Below are 15539 nucleotides of genomic sequence, written 5' to 3' on the forward strand. Positions count from 1 at the left end.
GGTCTCTTGATTAGATTACAAGAGTCAACTTCGTTAGGTTAGACTAGGAAGTATAGAAATGTGGAAACATACACGTATTACTCGAGGTTAGTAATACAACTTGACTTGTTTTCATTTCTATCTACGTTACTTTAAAGTCGTTCAGATTGAAAACATAACATATGAAGTTATATACATGAAACTCTAGTATTAGAGACTTGATCATTTTATTATGATCAAAGTGTCAAGGAAGAATATACAAGTTGTATTACAACTTTGGTATATTGAGTTACGAAGTATACCGTTTATCTTTTGAACTTCGTAATAGCGACATAGACACTATATTTGTAACTTGTTACTATAGCAGGACTGATCCCTATTATGGGATCTATAGCATGATCGACCCCTATTGGGGATCTCTTTCGGGATCGGTCCCAAAAGCAATCTTGTATTTCCGGTTTTACATATACTTTAGGGTTTTGTGTGAATATCGTAATATGAGTTGCTATTAAGAAAAGTTCAAGATGTCGACATAGTGAGTAATTTGAACAAATGTTAAATTCTTTTTTTTCATTGTTTAAAGATATTGCTTGATACTTAAGGTGAGATCCCAAACCAAAATATTTGAGAATCTTATTTTAGGGTTTTCGAATTTATATGTTTTATTTTCCCAATGAGTAAAACATATATCTGGAAGATATATTAGTAAACTATACTTGTATACTAGTTGTTTTCGAATTTATATGTTTTATTTTCCCAATGAGTAAAACATATCCCTGGAATATATATTAGTAAATTATACTTGTATACTAGCTAATATTGAGTTGTCATCCATGAGGGATTTCGGTATATTAGTTGGATATTAGCTGAAATTAGACAAAACCGAAAATTGGTGTTTATTGCATATCTTTAAATATGTTCGGCTATGGAAATTCCTTGGTGTCCAAACTACTTTGGTCTATAAATAATGAAGTTTGTTTTTCTTACAAACTTATCCTGACATGGGCACTTCATTTTGTAGTTATTGTGGTAGCCGACTAATAGTATTACTTGTAATATTATCTTGGAGAGAAGAGTAATCAAGTTAGGCGAAATCTCTTACGTCCGCTAGTTTAAAGACTTATGTGGGATCAAGAAGCGTCTAGATAGTATTGTTGGTGGGTAACTAGAATTTGAGTTTTTTGTTTTTTGTTTTCGATTATTGATTTGATTGACTAACAGTGGTTGAACATTGATTGCACGTAGTTTGATTATTCTTTAGATCCTTTTCTTCTGATATAAGGTCACTAAAACTAATACAAGGGTCGACATAGTTCAGATATGTCTTTAGATTTGATGATAGGCTTGTGATCATCCATTGTTAACGGACTCCGTTCTGTGCATGATCGATCAAAAAGTAATCAAGTTTGTTTGTGCACGTACATTGAAGACTCAAGATTTGAAGACAAGAAGGTTTTAGAAAAATTCTAATCTTTGTGATATACTTTGTGCAGACACTTGATCGGCTAGGATCTGACTTAGCTTTGTTTATTTCGATAGACAACTTATAGATAGTCGTATAGATCGGCGATCTCTATTTAATTCTCTTGATTGTAAACTTAGATTTGTTTATCTAGATAATCTAGATCATGGTTGATCTAAACCGAAAAATGATTTTAAATTATTTAAACAGGAGACCCTTTGTTGAACTCAACAAATATCTCTGATCCAAAAGAATCAGAACGGTTACCGAAAATAAATTAGTCCTCTATTGTTTCGGAATACGATCCAATGGAGTTGAGTGCTTGAAGTCTTCACAAGCAGGTGAAGTGACTTTAAATAGTGAACTCTATCTTGAGATTCACGTGTATTGGCCAGATTGGTTGTAGGTGCAGGGATACTGAAGGAACTAGGTAACTTGGAGTAAGTTTACTTGGTCTCAACTATACGAAGATGATTGTAGTCTTTGTATATCAGCTTAATTTTGAGAGTATCAAAACTGGACTAGGTCCCGGGGTTTTCTTTATTTGCGGTTTCCTCATTAACAAAATCTTGTGTCGTATTATTTTAATTAATCAAACACTTGGGTTTAATCCCTATAGTTAGGTTCGGCTCCAATACCTATTTTATACACTAAGTGTACATCTTGTAATTGATATCTTCTTGAAAGTATTCGTCTATATTATATCACGCCAGGTGTGTGTCATATAATTTGGTATCGAAAAAATTGTGGTGTATTTGGTATCCTCGTCATTTCACCAACATGCACGTATTTAATAAGATTGCACAATTAGACGATCCTTAAGAAATTACACAGAGGGAAATTGTACTAAGTTTTTCAAGTAAAGGAAGTCGTTGAAGACGTTAACAAATTTTTAGTGATCTCTATACGGTATCATCAAGCATAATGATCAAATGATACAATTACTAATCAGGTGGAGTAAATTCGTAAAAGACCATGGATATTATATATTGGACTTTTAATCTTTGCATTCTTTCTCCTTGGTCAAGGTTTTTCTCACTGGGTTTTCCTTATCATTGTTTTAATGATGCATGTGAGTCCACTGTTATTCGCATTTCGAAATGTTGTACTTTTTTTTTTCTTGTCTCTCTGGAATTTTTCGGGCAAGGTTTTAACGAGGCTACATCTATGAGTCTATCATTGTTCTGAGTACTTATGTTTTCCTACGTTCAAGTTTTGTCCCTATGGTTTTTTTTTTCTAGCGATGTTTTTAATGATATATCAACTTAGAACAGTGATCGCCATCTAAAGAGATGTATATCTATAGAGTTTCTTGAGATGCGGTTATTGAATACTCACCTGCGTTGTTCTGATTTTTTTACTGCTCATTGTTTTTCCTGAAAAGATTTTAGCGAAGCAAAATTAGCAACGTCGTTAATATTTTTGTGAGCTTCAAACACTCATATTTTTCCCAAGTGGTTTTCTAGATAAAGCTTTATTATCAAGCCATCATGCTCGTGATAGGCATCAAAGCTCGAAGTAATGTACTCTTTTCGTTAGCCTAGTTCCCATCAGGTTTTTCCAGCAAGAATTTTAAAAAACAACATGAATTACAGTATATTTAAATTAATGGATGACCTTTTTTTTTTACTCGGTCAATAAATTTCATTAAAAAAAATGCACAAAATGCACAAAGCATATTAGGCCAAGCTATTCTAACTAATCGCGAGGCCACCTAAAAGAACTCGGCCTATTTAAAACGGAAATAAACTTCGCCCGACCATTCAATTGCTTGAACGAACATCGGCCTACCCTCATAAAATTTAAAATATCCTCAATCGACAAACATGCTTGTTTAGCCAAAACATCCGCGGTAAAATTAACCTCTCTATAGCTATGGATATAGCGAATGCTACTATAAGACACACACACGATTCTCCACTTTTGAGCCAAATCCCATGGTAATTCACCTTTTTGTAAAGCTCGTATGCAACTCAACGAATCTGACCTAATGCAAACCTTTGGAACATTCCATCTTTTTGCCACCATCAGTACCATATATAATAGCGCAGACTTCAGCATAGTAATTAGACCTCCATCCGAGACCAACGCATAACGCACCAAGCATCCTTGAGTTGGCATCTCGAAAAGACACTCCTGCACCAGCTTGGCCTGGATTCCCCAAAAAAGCTCCATCACAGCATAACAAAATTTCTCCAACATCCGGAAGAGAGTTTTTATACGATCTATGATACACATTGAAATAGTTCAAGATGCCCAAATTATCAAGAGTATTAAACATATGGCTCTTCATTCGAATAGAGTATCACGCATTACCTGATAAACTCGACCTTTAAAACCAAGTCAATTGACTGCCACATGTTGGATGACCACCACATGTACTTGGTGACCCAAACCGTCAGTAAAGGCACATGTTTTTTTTCTCTCTCTCAAGTAAAGGCACATGTTGCTCCTTATCTCTTGGGATAAAGACAGTCATGCGAACTTGGTAATTGCCCCTTTGTGGCCAACATGGGATGACCATGGTTTTCATAATCTTGCAAGCAGATGTATAATGATACTAGCTTGTGAGAATACGAGCTCACTGCTGACAATACGAGCTCTCTTCGTAGCATTGGAATTGATTAGTATGCTCGCACGGTTCTCTTGTAAGTCGATAATTATTCACAATGTGGCTTAAAAGAAAACACCCGCCATTAAAAATGAGGTCTCACTCTCACAGCTGAAGGGACGAAAATCAGCCTCTATGAGCATGGTCTCCAAAATTATTGATGAACACAAGAAACACAAGGCTACTTACCAAATGAAAGGGAAAAGAAATAAGAGAAACATACCGGGCAAGAAGGGATGTTGCTTCCTTCCCATAAACAGATTACAGAAAATGAAGAATTCCAAGGAATTAGATTTAACCCAGACTTGGAACGGAGAGACGTCAAGGAACTGATTTTTCATCTTCATTAACCAACTCTCCACAGTGACCATATCAAGCCACCTCTTCTTTCCTTAAAAACAAATATACCCCCTCCTACCCCCTACATAGAGGCCAAATATACCCCCTCCTACATGGATGCTTTACGAATATATCTATAAGATGGATCAGCCGATTACAAATGATTAGATGCAAATAAACTATGTTCACCAGGATTACGATCAGGAAAAAGAAAAGCAAAAGCCAGCTCTATATTGTTACAAAATTAGGAGGAAGAACTAGAATGAACAACGGTCCTCAGCCCTCAGCACTTTTGGCTACTGCAATCTTTTCTTCTTGCTGACATCAGAATTGCCATCAGTGAGCATCACAACTACATCTTCCTCATCCACAACTTCTATTTTTTTCTCACCACAGTAGCCATCACCAACACTTGAATGAGCTGAAGAATTTGAATTGGAAATTTCAGATAGCTTTCTTTTAGCTCCGGCGGAAACAAATGCAAGTTCTGTTGGAACTATTTCTACGTCATCATCGTCCTCAGCTTCTACCACTGTTGATTGAGATGCACTTGATGTGCTCGCTCCATTGCTAACAGCCACGCTATCATCTTTTTCCTTAGAGGGGGCTGGTGTCCATCCGGATAAAACCATCCCATCAGGTTCCTTTTCATCATCAAATTCATCTCTGTAGTTTTTAACAAAGAATCATTACCCTTCTCAACCAACAATTAAGACGTGTTTCTAAAAACAATTTTCAAAACTCCAATGATGCGGATAGGAGATTAGTGAACTGTCAGCAACCTTGAACAGGTTTTAGTGTAACTGGCTAACATCTCTATATCATACTGTCTGATCTAATTATTCCTGGAAGCCCCATGATGAATTGAAACATATGTATAGATTTGGTAAAACAAACCTGTGCTTGATATTAATATTGCACGCAAATTCCTGCTGAAGATCCTCTACAGTAAGCACCGTCCCACTAGTAACAGGAGAAGGAAGCTCAGCTAGCACCTGACAGAAAAATGAGATAAGCAAATATAAATCATCATTGGACAAGTGAGAAACAGTCCCAGTTAAAAACTGAATCAATACAAAGTCTAGATTACCTTATCAAGGTTTGCTGTATAATTGGCTACCATAGCTTGGTCAAGATCATCTCCAACCTCGTAGAGGAGAGCTGACCCGTGCATGATTAAAGGCAAACACATGCCAAGCTTATTCTTGACAATCTTTTCAACAAAGTCCCGCAACTTCGAAGAGTTTGTATTAACCTCAAGTGACAAGGGGGTCTTCCACATAGCACACAATCAGAATGTTGTAATCAAGAAAAAACAAGAAAACAAGCCACTGACAATAAATATACCTCAGAGCAGACATAACACGATTTGTTTGGCTCAAATGGCTCTACTGGCATCAAAAGCATCTTTCTAGATGGATGTTCAAGGCAGTATGTCATCCTGCACAAACAATCAGGTGAGCTTAGATTCAAGATAGATGTCTAAATATGAACCAAAGATAAAATTTGCTAATGAATTTAACTTCTAAACACAAGTTTACTTCATATCAATTCCTGAAGGAAAAGGCTGAACTGAGCTACACAATTGAGTTGGATATGAAATTTGATGCTTACAACCACCTGATAACTTAAATGGTTAACATATAAATTTTTAAATTGACCATCAGCAACTTCAGACCTAATAAAAACTTACTAATTGTTTAAGCACAAAAGAAACATCTTTATGATGTAGCATAAAACAAAAATCACTCAACAAGTGAAAGAAATGCTTTGATCCCGAACCTGCAGTTGTTTGAATTACTTTGAAGCACCTTAATAGCCTCAATCACAATCAACCCAGCAATAATTGCATTTGTTGTCGCAACTGCATGCACAATATTCCCCGCAATACCTTTAGCTTCAAAAAGACTATGCAATGGTATACCAAAAGAAGATGCACGAATATTTGCAGCAGCAGTGACGAATTCCACAGCTAACTGATCATCCTTGTCGAATATCAGATTACCAATTTCCTGTTAACCAAGCAATACATGAAGAGTTAGTGCTGTTACATACCTGAACGAAAACAAAAGAAAGAAGCAACAGCTGCAACCAAAGAAACCAAAGGACCTGTAACCAGTACAAACTTCAGAAAAGGGAAACAAACCAGACCTTATCTCTTTTTCCAAGAAATAGTTTCAAAGCCTCCAACAAGATTTTTGAATTTTCAGAAAGGCTCCAGATATCCTGTGGATTCTTCAAGCTGAGAGAGGCCATTGCAGACACTGATGATGGGTTCTCAGTATCAGACACTTTATCAGCATTTCCATTACTCTGGATGAAACCGTTAGGGAAAACATCCTTGCTGTAAATAGGCCTTGGTCTATTTCTGTTTTTCCATGTCTCCTCATTACTTAAAGCCACTTCAATGTTGTATCCAAAGACATGATCGTATATTCTTCTCCCATACTGCTCTGGATCTTCACCCTCCCTTCGTTCAAATACATCCTCTACATGTTCTGATGAGCTAGCAGCATCATTTGAACGTACATTTAAATCATTCTCCTGAGTCTTGTCTCCAAACAACTTAGCAAAGAGCAACTCCTTCGCCCAGACAATACAGTGAACAAACTACAAAGAAAGGAAAAGAAACAGCAACATCAGTCGAAGGATGGCAACATAGAAGAAGTGCAACATAAGAGAAATCACCAGCTTCTATACGAATAACAGATATATAGAGAACTTGACAACTACCACTAACAGATATTGCTCACGCTCAAATCTATGAGGAATTCACAGCACAGAAGTGGCAGCCACAATCAGCTATGCATTCATGGTTGCCAACTAAAATATAGAATGATGCAACACGACTGCAATGCGATAGAAATAATTTATTCAAACTATAATATGCCAAACATAGGCAAATCATCACAAAAGCATCCAAAAGCCGCTCTTCAAATTACCTTTGATGGAGTACTAGTAATGGTGCACACGGGATAAGATTTTGGAGTGGGCTTGGGTTGACATTCATAGCACTCTGTTTTACCCTTGATATGCACAGTTACCTGATAAGAAACATTTATCCATCAGAAACAAACAAATAAGAAATGACAAAAAAAAAAAAACGAATATAAGCATAACCCCTTCTGATTCTGCTTCGACCAAATTAAACCGATAAACTATTTGCATAATATTATATTATACTTTACATTGCACCATTTGGATACGATGCCTACAGGCATGTATCTTATATGGCATCCACAATGTGGGTCAATCAGAATGGAACTGAGAAATCCATATGTTGAGCCATCTAAGTTAACTTTAACTGTTGAACCAAATATTACCCATTACCAAATTGAACCAAATATAACTTCATCACACCAACAAACATAGATAGAGGCAACAATATAACAACTAACAACAATATTACTCAATAGCTCAAAACAATATATAACCCTGATGTCCACTACAGCTAGTTCATGATAAGATACTAAATTTCTGAGATATTTTCTTTGTAAAACAAACAACCTACGAAGCGAAGCAAGAAAACCGTTTCAAATTTATGGTAAGGTGTACTCCTTCGGCTATTCATTATTTTCTGTCACCATTTCCCAGATACTACGGTATCATAGACCAAATGACAAACACACTGTAAATAAGACAAGAAGCCATACCTAGCATTACTTTTCAATAATAAATAATACAAGGGATAAGAGAAATTCATTCTCATGGACATGAACAAAATAAGTCTGACCAAAATAACCCAGAGAATTCAACAAAGAGAAACATAGACAAGACCAAAATACCATAACAAACACATTATTACCTGTCCCAAGAACCCAGTAGTTCCACTTTCTACCAGAGGAACATCAGCTGCCAAGCAAAGGCGATTGACATGCCGCCTAGCATCTAAATTATCAAGGCCATTCAAGACAACATTAAATTGCTTAAAGAAGTCCACATTAAAGTCGGGATCCTTCACATTTGCATGGTAGGGAGTTATGTTTATTTGAGGCCTAAATCTTAAGACTGCATCTCGAGCAACCTGTTTATAATAGATAAAATGTTATAATCAACAGTATCTCAATCAGTGACTACAAAATAAAACCCCAATATGAACCCAAATGACATCCACTTACTTTGGCCTTAGACTGCCCCACATGCGATTTTCGAAACAAAAATTGCCTGTTGAGGTTGCTCACTTCAATTGTGTCCATGTCAATCTGAAATATAAAATTTTGTCATTTTTCCTTTGATATTTTAAAATAAAATCAATTCCCTTATTAGATCAATAGCAGCTGGGCATTAATCCAGCTAAACATGATTTGCTAAACCAATTCAAGTGGCCCTTCATTAAATACATAATTACTTAACACCAAACCAAACATAAGATTGTAAAAATAAAACCAAAAGCAGCTACTGAAAGGAAATGCAAAACTCACCTACAACATAGTTCACGAATCTAGTTTTTGGTATTCATAGACTATACCGGGCAGCAGATTGTGCCAACCATGCCCACATGCTTAGTGAAATAGCATCCTCTAATTACCAAATGAAAAAACCTAAAACCACAAAAAGAACCCCTCCCTCCTCCCTCAAGAGGGAACAAAAAAAAAAAAACTCTGTCCGCACACAGCTTAACGAAGCTGGTACCATAACACTAACAAGTTCTTCACATCACATTTGAACACCAAACTAATATGCCCTAATCCATATGCAAGCACTGATTCAACTAAAGGAAACTAATCTAACATTCAAATTAGGTTTTAAGAAACCATAGTTTCAGTAACAAGTAAAACCCCCAAATAAACTCAACCAAACGTCATGAAAAATAAAGATCAGAGCAACTCACAATGTGAATATCTTGAAACCCAGAAAGAGCTAGTGTCTTAAGCAGTTCACACCCTATTCCTCCAGCTCCAACCATCAACACCTTCGAACTCTGCGCGGTTTAACACACACACAGAGAGATTACTTAAATTAAGTTCCAAAAGTGGATTTGTAAAGAGAGAGAGAGACGTACCTTGATTGACTGTGACTGCTGTTCTGACGCCATTAGAGTAGAAAAACAAAACCGAATCTAGAGAAAAATATGGAGAAACTGAAACTAGGGTTTCGATTCGAGTTTTAGAGAGAGAGAAAATCAGAAAAATAAGAAAAGAAGAGGGAATCTAAAAGGGTTGCCCCGAAAGGGTTGTGGAAAGAGCGCCAAAGGAAAAAGAAAAACGCGACTAGTATTCTCCATTTAACCCCATTTTAAGAGAGAGAAGGCTCAGAGAGAAGTCCTCGATTGGAACAACTGTAGATTTTAATGTACAACCACTTCTTGGTGTCGAATAAATACAATACAGTTAATATACCATCGGATTAAATTGTCAAAGACGTCTATGGTTTGATTTATGATCTTATAATACACAACAAAATGGGTTTTTGAGCTTGGACGGTGGGATAACATTTTGAGAGACAAATGTTGCATCCGACCATCCCAGTTTCATCCCAGCGAAAGACATCCGACGATCGTCGTTTCTGTAACTCCTCCCATTATGAATCAAAATTTATTAATCTTTAATTATTGCATCACCTTTTAACTCAAGATATTCAAAGAAACATTAAATGAAATCATAATATATCACACATGCATTAATTGGATTTAGTGGTGGCATGATGAATCTAATGGGAAATGAGATATTTATTTATTTATTTTTATTCATAACTCATAAGTGAAATATGCATACACACTATTACTTAAATGGTTTTGTGTTCGATTTTTTAATTTAATCTAAAGTCCAGAAAAAAAGAAACATCACACCAATCATATATCATATTAAAGCAGTACCGTTACGGCACGAGCTATCTCTAGATATTTGTTAGAACTCTCTGTTAACATCATGCCGTGCCGTTACAGCACGGGTTATTTCTAGTGTTAATACATTAGGGAAGGCTTGTGTTGTGTTTTAGCAAATCTCCGTTACGTTTATGAACCTTTCTTTATTTGGAACTTGGAAGATCGGGGAGAGAACACCATCGCCCGGCAATTTAGTCGGATCAGTTTCTAGAATCGGCGAGTATTTGAGAGTACTGAGAGTACACTGGCTTTGTCAAGTCAAGCGTCTGACTACTTGTATACACATAATTTGTGATCGTACACGTGTCAGGGAGAAGACACGTACACTACATCAACATGAGGGGCATCAAGGCAATGATGCCAGTTCGCAACACTCGAAGTGCAGGTGCTGCCATCCTTTGCCACGTATCCACCATCATGAAGATCTAACGACGGCTAATCAAGGACCACCTAACAAAAGGATCAATGCGAAGCACCCTGTAAAGCCTTGAGACATTACTTTTTACCATCCCAAGGAAGATCCAGATCCAACGGACAAGAGGAAGAGCAGCTGACACACGCTTCACCAGCTGTCTGAAGCGTGCAGACTGACTCAACCACCCGCATTAAATGTTATGAACATAGGATACGTGTCAAACATCCTATGGGGAAGAAAGAGGCGACTCAGCGTCACAGAATAATACCGATGGAGGCATCGATATAATACGAAGGTACCGTCGGACCAGCACAGATACCGAGACGATAAGGATACAACTGTCACTGAAAGAAGACCCCACACTCGACCTCTATAAATACCCAGCTTGATGGAGAGAGAAGATGTCGACCAATTTTAGGAAGAGCGGGAGATAGTCCAGGAGAGAGAAATTGTAAGAGTAAGTATGAGCCATATTTCCCTCCTAGCTTCGTTCCCCACTAAAAGTCATTTGACTATCTTTGTAACCTTTGAATACATAGTAAAACACCAATCCTCGTGGACGTAGACCTTAGTGTTGAACCACGTAAATCTGCGTCTCATTTTTATTCTGCACTTATGATCTTCATACTTTAACATTACACATCTTTTAAATCATCATACGAATCCCTATGATATGAAACAAGGATGAGCCCGAAGGCTCAGAGTATCCCCTTTTACTGTTTTATGCTACTTTAATCATATTATTATCACTTTGTCAGTTTTATTATGATTGCGAACTTTGTTTATGGATACGAAGATACCTTCGTTATTTCCGTGTTCACAATCTGGCGCTAGAAACAGGGACTTTTGTCCCGGTAAAAGATTTATCTTTTCCTATGATTTTACCTTTTTTGGCTCCCAGCGCTATTCCCAAAATAATAGTGTTTCGAGTAACTCATCGTTTTTCTCCTTTTTGAAAACCTTTTAGATCTATATTTTCCTTTAGATCTGCGTTTACTTTTGCAAGAGCCTTCTGAATCTATGTTTTCCTTGAAAAAACCTTTTAGATCTATGTTCTCTTTTAGATTTGCGTTTACTTTTGCAAGAACCTTCTAGATCTATGTTTTCCTTGAAAAAACCTTTTAGATCTATATTTTTTGCTCACAAGCAATATTTTCCGGACCCAAGCCTTTTAGATCTTTTAAATCATTCCATTTAAGTTTTTATTATCCTCAGAAAATATCCATGTCGTGTGGTTTCTAACAGACATACATCGAACCTATGTTTTCATGCATAAAACCCTTGGTCTTGCCTGTTTTCGCAAAGTGTTTTTAGAGCTATGAGTAGATCTATGTTTACGATTGTTGGATCTGCGTTTTCCCTTGTCGTGTTTCCCGAGCCGTGTTTTCCTTAAAAACCTTTAGATATACGTTGTGGTATTTGCCCTTTCTTTGGATTAACTTTGCTAACAAAACCAATGTGGATTCTGTTTCTTTGACAACGTTTTGTTTATGTAGAAAATCGAAGATGGGAAAAACGAAAGATGCGGGAAACGCTAAGGCATCGTCAAAACAAACACCGAGGACAACTCCAGTTATGACACGTAGCAAGCAGAAGGGCGAAAAGATTAAAACATACAACAAGAATCAAGATTGAGCGGAAAGCACGACGCCTTTGGATGCCAGCACAGTAACAGCAGCAGCTCTAAAAGCCTCAGCAACCAAAGCAGGTGCCTCCAAATTAGCATCGATCACTCGCGCAAACGAACAACGAGAAGGGGTAGCAGAGTCGATGATACAACAACTAGGGATGTCAATGGGTCCGGGTCCTCCCGGGTATCACTAGATGATAGACACATTTTTGTGTCCGATTTATCTCGATTCTATATATTGTTAGGGCTCATTTTTGTACTTATTATGGTGTTTTATTTATTTGTAGGTGTTTTTGGCCAATAAACATTTTTGGAAAAAATTGGCTCGAAAAGTTGTCGGAAAGCACCCAGAGGACATTTTCTATTCGGACTCTCACTTTGGATAAGGGGTAACCTAATTACTAAGGGACATCTCATTTCCAGGCAGTTGCTAATCGCACCTCTACTCTGGATAAGGGGCAACCATCTTTAACATTTCAAAAACCATGTTTTGGCGGGAAAATAGTGCAGTGAAGAACAGTTTTGGCAATCGTGATTTGGAGGAGTTTGAGGTCGACTAAACCTTTGATTTTCATAGGATAAACTCCTTATGGGTCTAGAATCTGATACGGGTGTTTAAATCGATTAGATTGGGCTCAATCGACGGATTTTTCTCACAACAGAAAATATGGAAAGTCACGTGTGTGACTTGTTTTAGGGAATTTTAGAGAGATTAAAGCGCTGCAAACCTTCCCAAAGATTTGTATCTATCTAAGGAAGAGTTTAGAATAAAAAGGAAAGCTGAAAAACGTGTAGAAATTCTAAAACAAGAAATTGCCGCAACTTGGCCGTGAAGAGAAGGAAAGAGATTTTGGAAGATTTGGGAGAGATTTGATCGGTATTTTTGATATAAATAGATGTCTTGGGTCATATAGAAGAGGTGTCGAGAGTTTGGGAACCTAAGGAGAGCCAGAGAAGAAGAAATCAGAGCTTTACCAAACACTGTTTCTGCTGCTGCTGCTGCTGAAGAGGAAGAACGCGAAGAACATTGACGCACGGGAAACAGTCGCAGAACAGTGTCGTTGTTTAACAGCTGAAGAACATTAAGCTGTGCAGGGCAGTCGTATTATAGGGTCTTAAAATCGGCGACAAAGCAACAGTTTTTCTGTAACAGTTCCATTGTAACAGCTGTTTTGCAACACCAATACACTGTTGCAAACAATTTGTGTTATTACTTTTCACTATTTTAATCATCTTTTGAGCAACAAACACATATTTTGAGATCATGATTAATATGAGGAGCTAAACCCCATTGCTGAGGCGATAGAGGAAGCTATCTTTCCAACAAAAAGTGGTATATTCTATTTTATCTTTTTATTTGCAATAATTATATGATTATTTTCCTTGAGCTATTATTGAATATGATTTTTATTTGAGTGATTTTGATCTATTTTGATGGAGTATGCTTAGTTTTAAGACTTTTGATGCTTCATACTTGGTATTTACAATTATTACTTTTGAAAATCTACTTGTTGCAATATTTTAGAATCAAATTAAACAAGAAAGTTGCATAAATATAAGTATTGGTTTAATCATTTTGAACTTGGAAAATAGTGGAATCTTAGCCTCGGTGTTTCTTTTAGTATTGATATCATCTTTGATTGAGTTTGCTATAATTTTTAGTGAGTTTTCTATTTTAATATTAGAATTTAAGTCTAATTAATATCCTTCACAAGTCTGAGAATCGAACCACTTTTACCACTATCTACAAATCACATCAATTTTTGGCGTCGCTGCCGGGACTTGTTTTTAGGGTTTTAGATTTATTTTATTTTATTTATTTATTATTTTTGTCCTTTTTTATGTTTTTGGGTATTTATCTTGTGTCTACAGGTTCTGGATCATAAAGAAAATTGAGCCAAGGAGTTTGGTGATTTCATAAAGACTTGGAGCTAAAAACTAAAGCAAAAAGAACAGAAAAGAAGACAATTTTATTTTAGACAATTTTAGTTTAGGGTTTGTTTATTTTATTTTTTTTTAAAAAAAAAATTGTATTAGGGTTTATTATTTTTGTAATTTTTCTTTATTTTTTTGGACTTTTGGACTTTGGGACATTATTATTTTTTTTATTACCCTACGGAAGGGTACTTTAAATATAAACTGTTTGCATAGAAGGAGGACAATTACGATATTGTCTCTGCACCTTGGGTTCGTACACTAGACATCGGAGTCAGTGGCCCGAGTCGACTACAACCGATTCATCCCCCGTCTGGAACGGGAGGTAAGATTCTAAACACTCGTGAATCCCCTATCAGCGAGTTACTGGACTCCTTCGTATGCATATATTTTGAGGACTAAATACGGACATTTATTTTTCTAGTAAAGGGCAAGGCCTGGCCATACAAGATAAGGGTTCGGATTTCATCACCGTTCTTTTCTTGCCCGCTTTAGGAACACGTAACCTACGCGAACCTAAGCCTAAAATTTTGACTAGAACGAGACCGATAGGGTAACGAGCTTAACAGGAAAGTCATTCGAAAAATATTGGTTACTCTTTTAAGCATAATGCGTGACTGCGCCGCCTTGTAATACCGGTGAGGCCTTGGGTATCAAAGCTCCACCGAGCTTCCCTCGCCTCTATTCAACTTACGTTAACTCGGATTGATTCCAGAGGGGTTTGCTTAAATTGTAACGAATTCCCTTTCGAAGGATTAGAAGCTGGTCGAGAAACAATCTAAGTGGAGCCATCATGCTTTTTGTTTGCTAGAAATCAATAGGTTTGATTTGGTTGAGTCGGCCTTGATCTGTGTTTGCTTACTCTTCCAATTTAGAAAATTCTATTGTATGCCTGAACGTAAAAGAGACGCACTAGGTAGATTTGTTAAAGAGAAACCTAGTAGTTCGAAGCGTCTCGATTACCTTAATCTAGAAAGTCCGGCTTTTGAAGAGTCTGTTTTTGAACGTTCTTTGACTGAGGAGAGAATCCATGTTGCTCCGATAGCACCGGAAATTGAAACTTTGAAAGCTTTGTTGAATCCAACTAGGACTACTCGTCCTTCGTGTATTAAGTTAGCTGAAACGGAGGCACCCGATGAACTGAAACCTGGGACCTTACAGATGCTCCCAATCTTTTTAGGGAAAGAAAATGAAAACCCTTATTACCATGTTAGGGATTTTGAGGAAATTTGTAGTACTCTAAGAATTAGAGGCTTAGATGATGATGCTTTGAAACTTAGGTTATTCCCATTTTCCCTGAAAGATAAGGCCAAGTCGTGGATGTATAGTTTGGACTCCGAGTAA

At 36.9% G+C, this 15539-nt stretch overlaps 1 protein-coding gene across 1 annotated transcript; it reads right to left on the reverse strand.

Annotated features, from left to right (window-relative positions):
- Window positions 1-4373: 4373 nt before the first annotated feature.
- Window positions 4374-9598, reverse strand: LOC113333666 (SUMO-activating enzyme subunit 2-like). Its single transcript, XM_026580090.1, has 11 exons — window positions 9394-9598; window positions 9223-9312; window positions 8510-8593; window positions 8197-8415; window positions 7334-7435; window positions 6543-7001; window positions 6174-6403; window positions 5739-5832; window positions 5482-5664; window positions 5289-5386; window positions 4374-5057 (listed from the first exon to the last, which is right to left on the reverse strand). Exons 1-11 carry the CDS (start codon window positions 9424-9426, stop codon window positions 4688-4690), a joined length of 1962 nt encoding a protein of 653 aa, XP_026435875.1. The 5' UTR covers window positions 9427-9598; the 3' UTR covers window positions 4374-4687.
- Between the last annotated feature and the right edge of the window lie 5941 nt (window positions 9599-15539).

Source organism: Papaver somniferum, unplaced genomic scaffold, assembly GCF_003573695.1.
Source record: "Papaver somniferum cultivar HN1 unplaced genomic scaffold, ASM357369v1 unplaced-scaffold_133, whole genome shotgun sequence".
Classification (NCBI taxonomy): domain Eukaryota; kingdom Viridiplantae; phylum Streptophyta; class Magnoliopsida; order Ranunculales; family Papaveraceae; genus Papaver; species Papaver somniferum.